At 38.0% G+C, this 16,022-nt stretch overlaps 1 protein-coding gene across 1 annotated transcript in view; it reads left to right on the top strand.

Moving 5' to 3' along the window:
• Window positions 1-12,502, top strand: part of LOC307147641 (leucine-rich repeat and fibronectin type-III domain-containing protein 2) — a 116,951-nt gene extending 104,449 nt beyond the window's left edge. The window contains exons 4-5 of the mRNA XM_079852538.1: window positions 4,669-6,064; window positions 10,746-12,502. Of these exons, the coding sequence (XP_079708664.1) occupies window positions 4,689-6,064; window positions 10,746-11,712 (2,343 nt within the window). The 5' untranslated portion in view covers window positions 4,669-4,688 and the 3' untranslated portion in view covers window positions 11,713-12,502. The remainder of the gene's footprint in view (window positions 1-4,668; window positions 6,065-10,745) is intronic.
• The last annotated feature ends 3,520 nt before the right edge of the window (window positions 12,503-16,022 follow it).

Genomic DNA, 16,022 nt, shown 5'->3' with positions numbered 1-16,022 from the left:
TTTTAAAACATTTAAAACCGCCCACTTTAACATCAAAGGGTTAGTTCACCCAAAAATGAAAATTAGCCCATGATTTACTCACCCTGAAGCCATCCTAGGTGTATATGACGTATATGGTGTATCTTCTAAAAAGAAGATATTTTAAAGAAGGTTGGTAAATTAAACAGTTGCTGGTCCCCATTGACTTCCATAGTATTTTTTTTCCTACTATGGAAGTCAATGGGGTCCATCAGTCGTTTGGTTACCGACTTTCTTTAAAATATCTTCTTTTGTGTTCAGCAGAAGAAAGAAAGTCATACAGAATTGGAACAACATGAGGGTGAGTAAATGAGGACAGCATTTTCATTTTTGGGTGAACTCTTTAAGGCAAAAGGCAAAAGAGTAACCCTTGAACTTGACGCACAACGTAATGACAAACGCAGTTTCCCAGCTCTGTTTGTTTGAACCGCGAGAGGCGTCAATTGCCATCATGACATTGTGTGTCAAGATCAAGGGTTGTTTATATTATAGCTTATTTATTTTGTTGGTGTTCTGATCTCATAAAAGTTAATGCAATATTTACGGTGTCGCTGCGGAAAGCCTTGAGCACTTAATATATATTTTAAATGCTCATTATTATGATTTAGTATTTCTCCCCTGACTTATCAACCAATGGCTTAAATTAACTACAAACAGTGGACTTGGAAAATCTTTAGTCGTGGGCAGCCCTGCTCTCAGAGTATTAGTATACTGTAAGGTTCGGGTTTGGAGAATAAGTTGACATGTAGATGCAAAGTTACTCTTAGTCAGTAGAATGTTTTTTGGAGGATCATCACAATAAAGAGTTAGCAGATATTAAGCAGACAGTCTACTAATACTCTAATGAGAGTTAGTTGACATGTAGTTGCAAAGTTACTTATAGTTAGTAGAAAGTGGACCATTAAAACAAAGGCTTACCAAACTACCAAAAAGTTTTCTTCTGGGACACCATTGTCTAATAACATTCTCTCCGACACTATACTCTCCTCTACATTCGTTTTTCCATTTGTCATCTTTGCAAATGACTTTTAAAAGAGTGCAGAAGTGTTGATTTAAGAACATGATTGGCAGAGTGTAAAGACAGCATGACATTTACTGCAATTGTAATATTTTAATGTATAAGGAAAGGATTTCTATAAACCTGTAATGATGAAGTATAGGCTGAACTTTAGGTAATCCAAGACAATGTGTGAAATTAATGATAAGACAGTAACCTTGGCAAGCTTGTAATTCACAGGAAATGTATGTGTTTCCTCACTCGGGATTTCATTTTCAGTGTTGTTGGAGAGCAGCTTGCTAATTTGCAAGCTCAGAGTGTCAAAGAAACAAGCAAAACAGACTAATAAGAAGAAACAAACTTCACTAAAATGAATATTTTAAGCTGTAAGCCTCCATTTATTTACACCTTTGTCACACAACTCTTTGTAAGATGCCAGATGTGGCTTTTTAGTGGCAAAGATGTTATACCTACAATTTATGTAGCTACAATCCACATGTAATTGTTTTTTTTGTAAATAATAATTAACCTAAAAGAAAAAGAAATTCACTTGACAACCACTGTGAAACTTGTGACAATGTACTGATTGAAAAATACGATGCAGTACTGGACTGTAGGCCAGTGATTCAATTGAACAATGATAATAATAAGAATAATTAACATATAATGTACTGACTTAAGAAAAAAGTCCATTCAGTGGTTTTGTTTTGAAGACTTTCAGTCTGAAAATAGGAACTCTATCATACATATTTTATCATACTGCACGATAATAAAGTAGAAGTAGAAGACACTGCTGAGACAAAAACATTGAAATCTAAGTCCATTGCGCCAATATTATGCCAGGTGCAGAATCCATCACGCAGTCAGACGTCATGAGGACTTCAGAGCAGCGCTGTCAAACTGACTGCCTACTGTCATAATGGTTAGCCCATGTCCAATCAGGCGTCTGCACTGGGGAGTTCTCCCCTGGATCTCAAGTAAATGGCCCTCCATATCATGGCAGCTCTACCTTCATCTTGCGCTTCAGTGCTGTATGATTGCAAAGCCTAAGCTTTTACCTCGCCTTTGGATGTTTAGCAGTCTCTGTAGTTTTTCAAGTCCTGCTGTTCCATGGGCACCTTCTCCTTTGCTTGATAAAAGACTTTTTGATGTGCTCTTACACGCTTTCATTTATTAAAGATACGAGTCTTTGGCCTTAATGTCTGCTGAACTGACAAAAAAAAAAGAAAGCTCTATGATTTCTCACATCCCTTAGATCTCCTTTTGTTGATTTCCTTGAAGTTAGCAGTGACCCGGCTAAGCTCATTTAAACACTTTCTCCAACAAACAAGCTGAGATGTTTGGCTCATTTGATAAGGGGAAGCAAATTCCTTTCCCCAAATGGCACACAGCCATTCCGTCCTTTTCCGTCTGATTTGGATGAAATGCAGATATGTGAAATCTTCTTAGGGGTTGAGTTCCTCAGCAATTGTTATATATGTGTTTGGTGGTTGTGCCGTTAGCAGGCTGCAAAAGGAATGAATAAAGATGAGGCTTGACAAGCAGTTATGAGAGAATTGGTAATGCAGGAAACTTACCTCAGAAATACGGGCCTGCTAAAGGGCAAGCTTCTGCTGTATTCAGCCTAATCAGGTTTTAGCTGTCAGACATGACAAATATCCCCTTGTCCCAAGCATACTTCTCATAACTTTACAAAATGCTACGCAGTGAGTCCTGAATGAACATTGAAAATGAAGTTTTATTCAGCATAGGGTATATTTCAGTTGATCAAACATGGTGTGGTCATAAATTCCAAGTAACCTAGCACTAATGAAATGTTGCAAATGCATATGGTTTAACTTGCTTCCTCCTCTCTTTATTAAGATGAAGTTTGTGGTGTTCTGCACGGCTTTCACATGCTAGAACAATGTGCCAATGTTTATGCTTGATTTGTGTACTTTGCATTCTTATGCATATTACTTCTGTTGTCTGTCAATTGCCCTTTTTTATTGTACACGAAAATGGAGAGGGAGAGGAAATTGGAGGGAGCAAGATAGGAAATGGGTTTGAGACATGAGCATGTTGGATTGTATGTGTTATCAACACTCGGGTCTACTGCATTGTTGCCCTTTCATAAAATTAAAAAAAAAAATCTGATTTCCTGAGAATGAGTGATTGATAGTTGGGAAATATTCTCACAAGAAGGGAAAAGGAAATATATTCATGCTCAGAAAACATAACTATTTTTAATTCTCTGCAAGATGTCTGCTTTAAGTGTGAGATTATTATAGACGAAATTATAGTATTACAGATATTATTATAATTAGATGCATCACATTTTCAGTTAACTTGGAAATTTCCTCCCTGTTTAAATCCTTTTTTTTTTTGTTTTTTTGCTGCATATCTCCAGACATTAAAACAAGAAGTTGAGTGTTAATGTGCTAGTAGTCTTCTGAGTTTTTGTTGCAGCTTGGAGGGCAAATAGTTTTGGCAAATGAATTTGCTTTCTAGCAAAACACAGCCCTGGCATAAATATCTGGCATTATCAGACACTGATTGCATGTCAGTCAAAGTGAAAATATCCATCCTCTCGATTTACCAATTTATTTGTTTTGTTGCAGACAATTTTGATTGCATGGTTAGGGTAATCATAATATTACGCTTGCTGATTTTCTCTGGTTTTTAGACTAGCTTTCCAATGTCAGTCACCTTCTGTATAACTCCCTGTTTTCTAAAAATACTCAGATCTGCATACTTTCTCTTCGTAAGTATATTGATGTGGCATGCAATAAACTTGAGGCTCGCCAAAAAGATGTGCTTGAAAACTCATAAGCTGTTCCAACCAGAACTCTGTGTACTGGGGTTTTATAGGAATCTCAGATAGAAGATATAACTGAAGGTATTGATAAAGCAATTAAGATTTATTGTGTGAATGCTGCCAGCTGGGAGAACTATTATCCTTTAATCCTTGGAAATGAAAAATCACCCCTTCTCCTTCTCACACACACCTTAAACAGCTCCACCAAACAGCTCCTACCATTAGAGAATCAGTCTGGCAGAGCGCTGATTAAAATTGATTTAAGTTTTGAGTATGTTTGGAATTGATGATACAAATGTCTAGAGGAATTATGGGCTGTCATTTGAGGCCAAGCGCAGTCATCCGTTCTGTCTGTGTCAGAGGTATGGAGCCTGCTGCGGATTTCACATACGTCAAGCACTTCTGCTTCCAGCAACTATAAAACATGTGTTATACCTCAGTTTCTTCTCAATGCTCTGACAGGGAATTGAGGATTACTTCATAATTGCTTCAGTTATTATCTCAGTAAAGTTCAAATGAAGCACATGAGACTTTTGTTAGCTGACAACAGCAATAGCACAACTTTTAAATCCCATAGTTTGGAGTTAGGCACATCCAAACAATAGCTTTTCATGAAGGATTTTTTTTTTTTTTTTTACTCAGGGTTTAAAATCTGTTAAAAACCAGAGCAATGTGTGCAGGGTTCTAAGCTCTCTGCTTTAAGAGCCTAAGATAATCCTAAGCTGGTTCAGAATGGGGACTAAAAATTGCTCATAATGAGGACTATATTCATCATATAGCCACTGCAGAAGCATTCAATTGTTTTTTGTATGACCAGAAATGACTGACCATTGTTTTTTTTATGTTGTCTGTCCAGGTCCCTGCTTGTGATTTACCATGGCCAAAGTGCTCTGCAGCCTCCTTCTCCTGGGAAGCGCAGTGATGATGACCACCGCCTGCCCTAAATATTGTGTCTGTCAGAACCTCTCAGAGTCCTTGGGCACATTGTGCCCGTCCAAAGGCCTGCTGTTCGTGCCCCTCGACATTGACAGAAGAACCGTGGAATTACGTCTGGGAGGAAACTACATCATCAAAATTACCCAGCAGGACTTCACTAACATGACGGGCCTTGTGGACCTCACACTGTCACGAAACACCATCAGCTTCATCCAGCCCTTCTCCTTTGTAGATCTTGAAACCCTGCGTTCGCTGCACCTGGACAGTAACCGGTTGACCGAGCTCGGCCCAGATGCCCTGCGAGGCTTAGTGAACTTGCAACACCTCATCCTAAACAACAACCAACTGACTCATATCTCCAAAGATGCTTTCGATGATCTGCTGCTCACCTTGGAGGACCTAGATCTCTCCTACAACAACCTGCGGGGTGTTCCCTGGGATGCCATTCGCAAAATGCTCAATATACACCAACTAAGCCTGGACCACAACCTCATCACCCACATTGCTGAGGGCACTTTTACTGATCTCGAAAAGCTTGCAAGGTTGGATCTTACGTCAAACCGTCTCCAGAAGCTTCCGCCAGATCCCATCTTTGCCCGCTCACAGACTAACACCGTCCTTAGTACACCATTTGCCCCGATCCTGTCTCTCAGCTTTGGTGGGAATCCTCTTCACTGTAACTGTGAGATTCTGTGGTTACGGCGTCTAGAGCGAGAGGACGATATGGAAACATGCGCCTCCCCTCCAAATCTTAAGGGTCGCTACTTCTGGTATGTTCGAGAGGAAGATTTTGTCTGTGAACCACCATTAATTACCCAGCATACCCATAAGCTTTTGGTCCTGGAGGGACAGACAGCCAGTTTACGCTGCAAGGCTGTGGGTGACCCTATGCCTCTCATACATTGGGTTGCTCCAGATGACCGACTAATCAGTAACTCATCCAGGGCTGTAGTGTATGAAAATGGTACTTTAGACATTATGGTCACCACCTCTAAGGATTACGGGACGTTTACTTGTATTGCTGCAAACGCAGCAGGAGAATCAACAGCCTCAATTGAGCTCTCCATCATCCAGCTTCCCCACCTAAGCAATGGAACTAACCGCACATCTCAGCCAAAGTCCAGACTATCTGACATCACCAGCTCCACTAAAACCGGTAAAGGGGAGACCAAAGCCCAACCAGAACAGATAGTGTCCGTGTCAGAGGTCACCGCAGTCTCTGCTCTGATCAAGTGGACGGTTAGCAAAGTGGCACCCAAAGTCAAAATGTACCAGCTCCAATACAACTGTTCAGAGGATGATGTCCTGATTTATAGGTAAATATTCAGTTTCTTTTCCCTTTAAACCACCCAACAACACACTAATTAGGCATGTACTTTCACCTGCCTTTTAGTTTCTCACTGAATATGTGTGGAAATTATCATTAGATTTAATTTAGAGATAAATAATGTATTCTATAACTCAATTCAGTCTTGTAAATTACTTTGAATTCACTTCATTTAGGCAGATAATGTTAATAGGTTAAATAGGTTAATGCTGAAGATAGTTAATGCAGTGACATTTAAAAGGCGGATCACTTATGGTGAGACATTGTTTTGGCATCTTTTCAACCGACCAGTCACATGCATACTTATAGGCTCATCCAAATTGTGTTAATGGTGTTCTGTGACTGTTATAGCGAAGACAATAAGGTGCCTTACCATTGATTTGCTTACCCTTTAATCAGTCAGTTACCTACAAATTCTGTCTAAAATGCACCAACAGCACTTGATCAATTTTTGTTATAGAGGTCTGAAAGGTTGTTTACACTTAAAATAATTAAGTTCTGAACGTTTTGTTAATAAATAGTTTTTATCTAGTTAATATCTTAAGGATGATTAGATTTTTGTAGATTCTGTAGAACAGGACAATAATACAGATGTATTTATTTATTTATTTTAATTATTTTTATGTTAAAGGTAAAGGTCACAAGGCACAGAGGTGCCACAGTAATTTGTAATGTAAATGAACCTCTATTAGCTGTTGAAAGATCGATTTCACCATCTTTTAATCAAATGCAACAATTTCTTTATGTGAAATAATGTGTAGAAACCCCTATCACCTCTAGGCTTTTTTTCTTAACATAATTCAACCAGCATGATCATCACTATTACAAGCCTGAGGCAACAGGAGCTATTAGAATATGCTCTATTCTTTTGATTTTCATTTCAACTCGCGTTCCTTACTTACGTTTCTTCATCTACATGATCTACATCAGTTTATAATCAAAGTGATGGGTTCCCTTATCAAACTGCCTACATTTTAAACCATTAGGCTGTCTAGTTTCTCTGACTTGCGAAGAACAGATTTTCATGTTTTGGAAAGATTACATAATCTACACAATATGTTCATTTACTGGTGCCTCTCTATTACTTAATGACTGCATGATGTTAAACTGCATGTGGCATTATTCAGAGATCTGTTTTCTTCCTCCTGTCTTGGAAGAGGAGTGTTAACCTGGATGTTGGCAACAACAAAGAAAAAAAAAAATCAATCACTAGGGCTGGAGTGGAAAAGGTTGGGCTCTCTCGTAAAGCTGTCACCACAGAATGTAGCGTCTTCTCCTGTGATGGGAAAGCAATTATTAATGAGTAATGGACTAGCTGGCATACAGGCTTACTGTAGACAATGTGTCAGGCTGCCCTGCTAGATGTGGTTTTAGTGCTGTAAAGGATGTCTCTAACACAAAATGCAGGATCCCATGATGTGGTCGTTCTAGGAAAAGCATACGAATAAGAACCATATCAATTGCTTATCAAACCAGACATATAGTTTTTTTTTTTTTTTCATTTTTTCATATTTCTTCATTTACTCACCCTTTTACTTTATCATGCCTATTTATTTTGTGCAACACACAAGCTGAACATCTGAAGACTATGCTTTCTGGTCCATGCACTTACAATGACTGGGGACTTTCAAGCTTCAACAAAGAATGCAAAAGCATAGTAACATTTTGACTTATGCACTATATTTCTTCTGAATCCATACGATAGCTTTGTGTAAATTGTAAAATAAGCCAAAACGTATGTTATGCAGTGAAAAAAGTGCTGCAAATTGATCGCTGAACTTGAGAACTGGATAAACAGTTTATTGAAAAATGTATTCACTAATCTGCATGAAAAAGAAAATAGAAAAGTCATTAAAATATCTACTTTAGTGTTCCACAGTAGAAAGTAAGTTAGAGGTTTGGATTGTTATGAGGGTAAGTAAATAATCACAGCATTTTAATTGTTTGGGTTACTTATTTAATCTCATTCTGCATAGAACCCTAGTAAATAGGGTAACATGGGGTAAGATAGCCCCCCTACCTTATTTTTTCTCATAATCATAGATGGCACAAAATCCCATTTCAGCACCCTTGATAAATGGCTATGCTATTTTTAATTTTGACATTTCATCTGAATATCAACATTTGTGAGATTTAGTCAGTCAACACCATTTTGAGGTTAATTGATCTAATTTTCTGTCTCTGGAAAATAGTGATCTATGACATTGCATTATGTTGAATATCAAAGTGTTTTGAATCTATTTGTTAATGAGGGATTTGCGGACACATCAATATGTTTAGATGTGGAGTAAAAGTTATAATTTTGTTTTTGTTTTTCTTAACTCAGGTAGGGGGCCAAATTACCCCTCTTTTAATATTTAATATTTTGTGCTATAACAACTAAATTAGCAAATGTTTCTATCTATTTCCTATAATAACACATTGGCTGATGTATCATCATCCTGCACTTATTGTATATCTAAATATGTAACAGATTAAAAGTTAATCCACATTGTTCTTAATGGGGTTCTTAATCTTCCCCCATGATACTCTGCACATATTATTGTTTTCTCATTATTATTATTATTTTTAGGGGCCAATCACTGCAAGTGCGTAGGCACCTATTGTATCCGTTGGCGTTCTTATTATTAGGGGCCAAGCACTGGGCAAGCAAGTGCGTAGGGTGTCCTGCAATTTTCAGGGCAGGAACTCCTCCTAGGCCATTTTAATTTTTATGAAAATTTAACCAGATCATCTTCAGACCATGTCGACAAAAAGTTATGGAATTCATGTCGAACTCCTCCTAGGCCGTTTTCATTTTCATGAAAATTTAACCAGATCGTCTTCAGATCATGTCGATTCGTCAACCCGTTCTCGGATACCGCGCAAACTAATTTTACGTACCGCTGGCGAAAACAGACGTAAAGTTGTATCTCTGCAACGCTTTATCGTATTCAGACCAAACATGGTACATGTCATCACAAGCATAACCTGAGGCTGCTTGCTGTGTTTCGGCACAGCGCAACCTACTGGTGCGGAGATACGAAAAATGACTATTTTTGCTTATAACTTCTGAACGGTTTGTCCAAAAATCATAAAAAGTGGTATTGTTAGATTCAGGGCATCATGCCGAGTTGACTGATATCAGATTTTTCCATATCGACCATTTTAGGCGTCGGCCTTTCTGAATTTTGTACTAAAATGTTTGTATTTTATGAACGTATCGTTACGAAACTCGGTATGGTTCATCAGTACGATGCCCTGAAGGAGCCTGAGAAGTTTCGGACCAGCGTAATATTCCTGAATCCTTGCCGAGTCCAACAATACCAAACATGCTAGGTTTCGCCTTATGGTTAGCAAAACATTGTAAATTAGCGCTTAAAAAACTTTTGCAAATATCTTTGAAACCACTAGTCCGTTCGAGACGAAACCAAATCGATAAAAAAGGGTCGCTGGCTAAACACAAATGCTCAAATGTCAAAATGTTGATAGTAAGTGGCAAAAGATCCAATCAAAGTCGCCCATGGGTCCTTTTTTTAAGCTCTCATACAAATAAATGTCTATAACTCTAAAACAAAATTATATATTTTTACCAAATTTGACACACGCATGTATGGGCTCACTCTGAGAACACATACAAAAAAGCTGTGGAACTGCTCCACTTGGTGGCGCTATAATAGATCAAAAAAGGACATTGCCATTAATTACAATATAATGTCATGATTTTAAATGCTACACTTTATGAATGCATTGGTGTACCGTTACGAAACTCGGTAGGCTATGTGTCTTGATAATCTATTAAATCATATTTTTAGTTATTGTATGATTTTTCACATATTTTAAACTTGTGAAATAAAATTCTCCAAATGCATGAAATTGTACGATTTATTTTCCATTTGTCCAGAGTCTGAAGAAGACGAAAAAAGCGTTAGACACTTTTCTATTCAATTACTTAACCTTCACTGAGCAGGGTAGTTGGGTAAATGATTGTACTCTAATTAGTATTCTCAGTCTACATCCACTGCCAGGTATCTGCAAAGAATATTCTAGATAATGATGAGCTAATGCAGTCAGAAAAAAGATAATTTTTGATTACTTGGCCCCTGTACTCGATGTGCTTTTTAGAGGTTGAGTGGAGAAGTACTACAGAAAATGACCTTACAGAAATATGTTTTCATTAACATAAGCCATATCTTTCTTCTAACCAATCAAGGAACCTACACACATTTTTTCAATATAGTAATTTATTTATTATTATTTATTTTTTTATTCGCTCCAAAACACTGTGTTCCGTTTAAATGATTCAGTGTTGACAAGAATTGCATGTGTGAAGTATATTTTCAAATTTACGCAATCCACACATTGCTTCCTGTCAGTCAAAAACAACTTCTTTTCTGGATCCATTGACTGCACAATAGACCTCATTTCAAAATCATTTAATCTAAATGAACTTCCAAGGTTGATACGATCAGTGCTTTCCAAGTAATTAAGTTTTCTCCATAATAAAAAGATTAATGATTGTTTTCTGCCAACTCGCAGAGCATCGTGTGCATCCACAATAAAGCAATGAGCAATCAGTCTGAGCATTTTAATAACTACCTTCAGTATCATATACCTGTGGTTTCAAGCTACTGCATCTATTTAATGATTTTAGAGAGTCTGTATTAACATCAACGTCATCTTGTTCACAGGATGATTCCGGCTATCAGCAAATCCTTCTTGGTCAACAACCTGATGCCAGGGATGCAGTATGACCTGTGCGTGTTGGCCATCTGGGAAGACACCGCCACCACACTCACTGCGACCAACATAGTTGGCTGTGTGCAATTCGAGACAAGTGACGAGTACCCCCGCTGCCAGTCACTGAACAGTCAGTTTCTAGGAGGGACTATGATCTTGGTGATTGGCGGAGTGATCGTAGCCACTTTGTTGGTCTTTATCGTCATCCTTATGGTCCGCTATAAAGTGAACAGCGGTTTGCAGGTTTCAAAGTTAGTGACGGTGAGCAACACCTACTCCCAGACCAATGGGAGAATGCAGGCCGCACAACGAGTTAACAACGCCGCTCCTACACCACAGGCTCCAAAGACTGTAGTGGTGATGCGAGATGAGGTGGTGGAGTTTAAGTGTGGCTCCTTGCAGAGTAGCATTTCGTCCTCTTCATCCTCCTCGGCTGACTCCCTTGGAAGCCAGAAAGTTGAGTCCTACAACCGACATGGGGATTCTAACACCTTGCCCAACCGGTGGAAGCAGTCGTCAACCAAGGCACGGCCAAACCTGGATAACCTACTCGGGGCATTTGCCTCTCTGGACCTGAGGGTTCCCGCAAGAGATCCGGGAGGACCGTCTTCCTCAGGAACCATGGCAATGGCCATGAGACCCGCCACTGACAAAGAGCCTCTTCTAGGCCGAGGAGATTCCAAGCTTGGGAAGCTCGTAATGCTGCCATCAGAGAACAAGCCCAAGCGCAGCCACTCATTCGACATGGGCGACTTTGGTGCTTCGCAGTGCCTTAGCTACCCACGACGCATTAGCAACATTTGGACTAAGAGGAGTCTCTCGGTCAACGGCATGCTCCTGCAGTGTGACGAGAGCGAGGGGGAAGGTGAGAAAGCAACATTTGATAGCTCTGAGTGGGTCATGGAGAGTACAGTCTGACAGAGACATCGGATTACCTCTGCCAAAAACGAACAAAAAAAAAAAAACATTCTCCGAACCCGTCAGGTGAAAAGGATATGAACTTGCTGCATCATATGACGACAAGAAGGACTCAAATGGCTGTGATGAAAAGACACCTCAGCAGTGGTCATGACTGTGTAATGCATGATTTTCCATGTCAATATTGTCCTTCTGTTCATTTGATCACAAAGAAGTTCAGAGGTTTGTGTCCGAGTTAGTTGAGCAGCCGAGGCCAGGGCTGGTCCTGTTTATTGAGACCTGGATGAAGGATATCTCCAGTTGCCTTCAAGCATTAATGCAGATATGAATTAATACCCAAGAACAAGGGATGAGGGGGTATCTCAGAGAAGCAGGGGGAATAAAAGAGAGAATTTATCCGACTGTGCTCTGCAGTTTGCCAAGAGGATTTTCTTCAGCTAAGTGGATGTGCATCACAATGGACCAAGTGTTCCCATGAGACAGGACTACATAATTTAGCAGGTGAAATGAAAAAAAAGAGAAAGAAATGCAAATGTAATGAAATTTTGTAGGTTCTTATGTTTTTGTTTTGTTGTCATTTCTACTTTTTAAGTTAATTCTAGTGTTACCCCAGTGTTAGACCATTCATTTGCTTAATTAATGACATCAGATTCAGAAACAATGTTTTTTTCTGAAGAACACAATACAATGTCATATGTATTTTACACAAATCTGTAATTCAGGAGGATTTCTTTGTCATAATCATATCTGCAAACTTCATCTGCTAATTTTCCGGGATCATAACATTATGTGCCTGTTTTTTATTTATTTTTTTCTCAGTGCATCTATCATATTTGTTATCAGTTATTAAGTTTGAAAGCTGTCTGTCGTCTGATTAAATTGCTGCAATTTTTGTTTAGTACTGGTACAGAACAGTACTGGTCAGTCTGTTTGAGATACATATTATTTATACAAATGGATATTTACAAAATATCCAACCAATACATTGCATACCCAACCAAAAAGATGCTCTGTTTGATGTCCCTTTGGGCTACCCTTATTAAAAAAGTATAAAAATGGTAAATACCAAGCTGGTACGTGAATGTGAGAATCAGTGAGTACATGCACTCTGATAAAAACTGGGTTTCAACCCATGTTCGGGTCAAACATGGACAAACCCAACCATTGGGTTTAAAAAGTGTAATTAAAAAATGTAAACCAACGGTTGGGTTTGTCCATATTTGACCTAAACATGGGTTGAAACCCAGCATTTGTTTTTTAAGAGTGTGGTATTATTTACCATCTTACACAATTACTGTAACATGGTATTGGTAAGACAAAGTTTTAGGATTTTTAGAAACTGAATGATGATTTTCAAACACTGTAACTATACATCTATACCCTATTAGTTTGTTAGTGTTGGTGATTTACGTTTGTACTCTTCACAGCAAGCCCCTCAAGACTTGAAAGTCAAGTCTGAAATGTCTGAAATGTAGGTCAGAGTGTTACACCAGACAATATGTTGTGAAAGACTGATATTTCTGGATCACAGTTTTGTGTAGAAACCTTTATTAGTGCCAAATGGTGGTGGCAAGCTTGATTTCACACAGAGGTGAATCATGAACTGGAGGGAAACTGAGCTTGTCTATCGTCATTGTGCCCTTGAGCGAAGGCACTTAACCTCAGGTTGCTCCACGGGGACTCTCCTATTAGCGTAGCGCAAGCTTCGTGCTTCGGATGAAAAGTGTTGGTTACATGATGTTTAAGACCTCCATAAATCAGTCATCATGTCAAATTTGACCAGTTCGAAATGTGGTGATACTTCCTATGGACACATCTATACTGCATTATGCATACATTTTAAAGTAGTTTTGAATGTTATTATGAGAGTGAGGTTTTATGACAAACTGGATGCAGGAGTTTGTATAGGGTCACGTTTCTGTGATCTTACCTTTATCCTGTCCCAGAATTCTCTTACATACTGTATGAAGCATTGTTTTGTTGTAATGGTTTATAAATTAAATTAGCAAGAGTTATTATATGTAAAAAATCTTCAGTCAATTCAGTGTTCATTTGCATTGCAGACATATTTAATTTAGCTATATTGTGTACTATAGATCCGGTGTTCCTAGGAAGTTTTACCCAAAGGATCATAACATACAATGTCTATTTTTCTTATTTTGAAAAATCTTTATTTTTCTATTTTGTGAAAAGCTAACTGTTTAATTGCCTTGCTTTTGTCTGATACAATGCCACTGTATATGGTTTAGATTGTTTTACTGTTACAGATGTATACAGAAAAGACATGGATAAGCAAACATAGCATTTTTATTTTATTCATTATTATTGGTAGTTTTATTTTTATTTCAACCAAACATTTAAACCACATTATAGATTTGCAACATCCATTGTTTATAATTTCTTACTGCTCTTGGTATATGATTATTTCTATGACTTTTTTGTAAAAAAAAATATATATAAGAATGTATGATGGTATTCTGTACAGTGATCCTCTTATTTTCCTGGTCAGAAAAAAAATGAGAAGGTGCTTTAACGTATCGTTATGACATATGCGTAAATGTGAAGCAGCATAGTCACGTTTTTCACTTGGAGTTGTAGAAAAAAAAAAAAAAGACTAAATCATTCTAAACCATTTCTGTGTTCAAAAGATTTTGCTACAACAAGATAAACACACAGAATTCATAATATTTAAAATTGTCTGTTTTTTTTGTTTGTTTTTTTGTCCGCTTGCTTTTCAGCCTCCCGGAGTTTATTTTTTGCTATTAGTGTGTTTGCTTATTGTCTCTGCTTGTCTGCCTTAAGGTGTTCTCAAACAGAATGATTTGTCTTATTCATGTCTGAATCAATTTCAGTCTCACATAAGTTTAGACATACGCTTTAATGAATTTCCTCTGAGGGGATATCCTCAAAGATTGGATGAAGTCACTCATGGGGTGCACAATGAAACTTAATAGAGTATAGACTGTAGAAGTCATTTAACGTTAAAATATGACACACTGCCCACTGAGATGCACACACTTACCATGACGTGTACTCTCATACCAAACGTACTTGTCATCCAGTATGCCCTCTGCCTCAGATAACTCCCACAGAGTTTAATTTATGCTTTACACATTTCATTTAGCATGTTGTCATGGGTCACAATTTATTTAAAGTCATATAGCCATGAGCAAAACGAATTCTCCTTCATTGTTTGAAATAAAGAAGCTCACTGTATATGAAAACATACTGGAACTTTCATACTGGAACATTCCCAAAATGGCCTTTTATTTTGAGAAATGTTTTGTTTCTAAATTCTTGGATTTTTAACATGAGATGAAAACATTAAAGGTAGGTTAGGCAATTTTATTTGTGTTTTTTATAAAGACTTTTTGTTATACTGGTTGAATCTCTCTTCACATCCTGATAGCAATCAATAATAGAAATGGACTAAATATAAAAAAATGTGCCTATATCTAATGTGGAAGTCTCAGGACCAAAAATTTTTTGGTTCGAATGCAATGATATATATATATATATTTCCATACCTCCACACACCTGCTCTGTCAGACATCACACGTCATCAGTGTTTTCCGTAAGGCTATGTAGAGTTGTAGACAGACGTCAGTCACAGAGAGACACAAACAAACAGCAGCCACTTTTACAGTTCCTCCTGAACCAAAACAACGAGATTATGCTGCGTTCATGCCGTGTCATAACCGTAATTATGAGATGGAAACCCGTGATGTTCTACCCGGAGCTGTTCACGTCCTCAGACTTTTTATGCGTTTCTATGTCAACACTATCAACGCCGAAATAAAACTGCAGCAGTCAGGTGGTACAAGTAACAGCGCTTTAAATTGTTTACGTTCATTATTATTGTAAAGTTATTTGAGACATGAGGTAATTTAACACTGTCTCTCGTGATGCTTTGCAGACTCTGCTTCGAGTGGTCATGTGTTTTGGAGGAGGCGTGGCTTTGGAGATGCTCTGAAGAGAGGTATAGCATCTCATGCTTTCAAAGCTAGCTTGCTATTGCTAGCCTCTCCGAAATTTCCTACCTTTAACATATAAGACAACCTGTATTCAGTGAACCTTAGCCTGACCCGTTGCAGTGATTGATAAAGGAAATTTGGGATTGATGCAATTATTCCTAAACACTACAATTAACAATAAGAGCAAAATATAGAGGAAAATGATGCCTGCCAAACTCCACGCTGTGAATGAGAAGGTTAAGTTTACATTTAACAAGATCCTAGATGATTTCAGTCTGATTTTAACAGCTTCTGAGACATATTTCAGAGCAGATTGTTTTGTGTAATACTGTGTTA

The sequence above is a fragment of the Squalius cephalus genome, assembly GCF_949319135.1.
Source record: "Squalius cephalus genome assembly, chromosome: 20".
Lineage (NCBI taxonomy): Eukaryota > Metazoa > Chordata > Actinopteri > Cypriniformes > Leuciscidae > Squalius > Squalius cephalus.
This window is presented reverse-complemented; position numbering and strand designations above follow the sequence as displayed.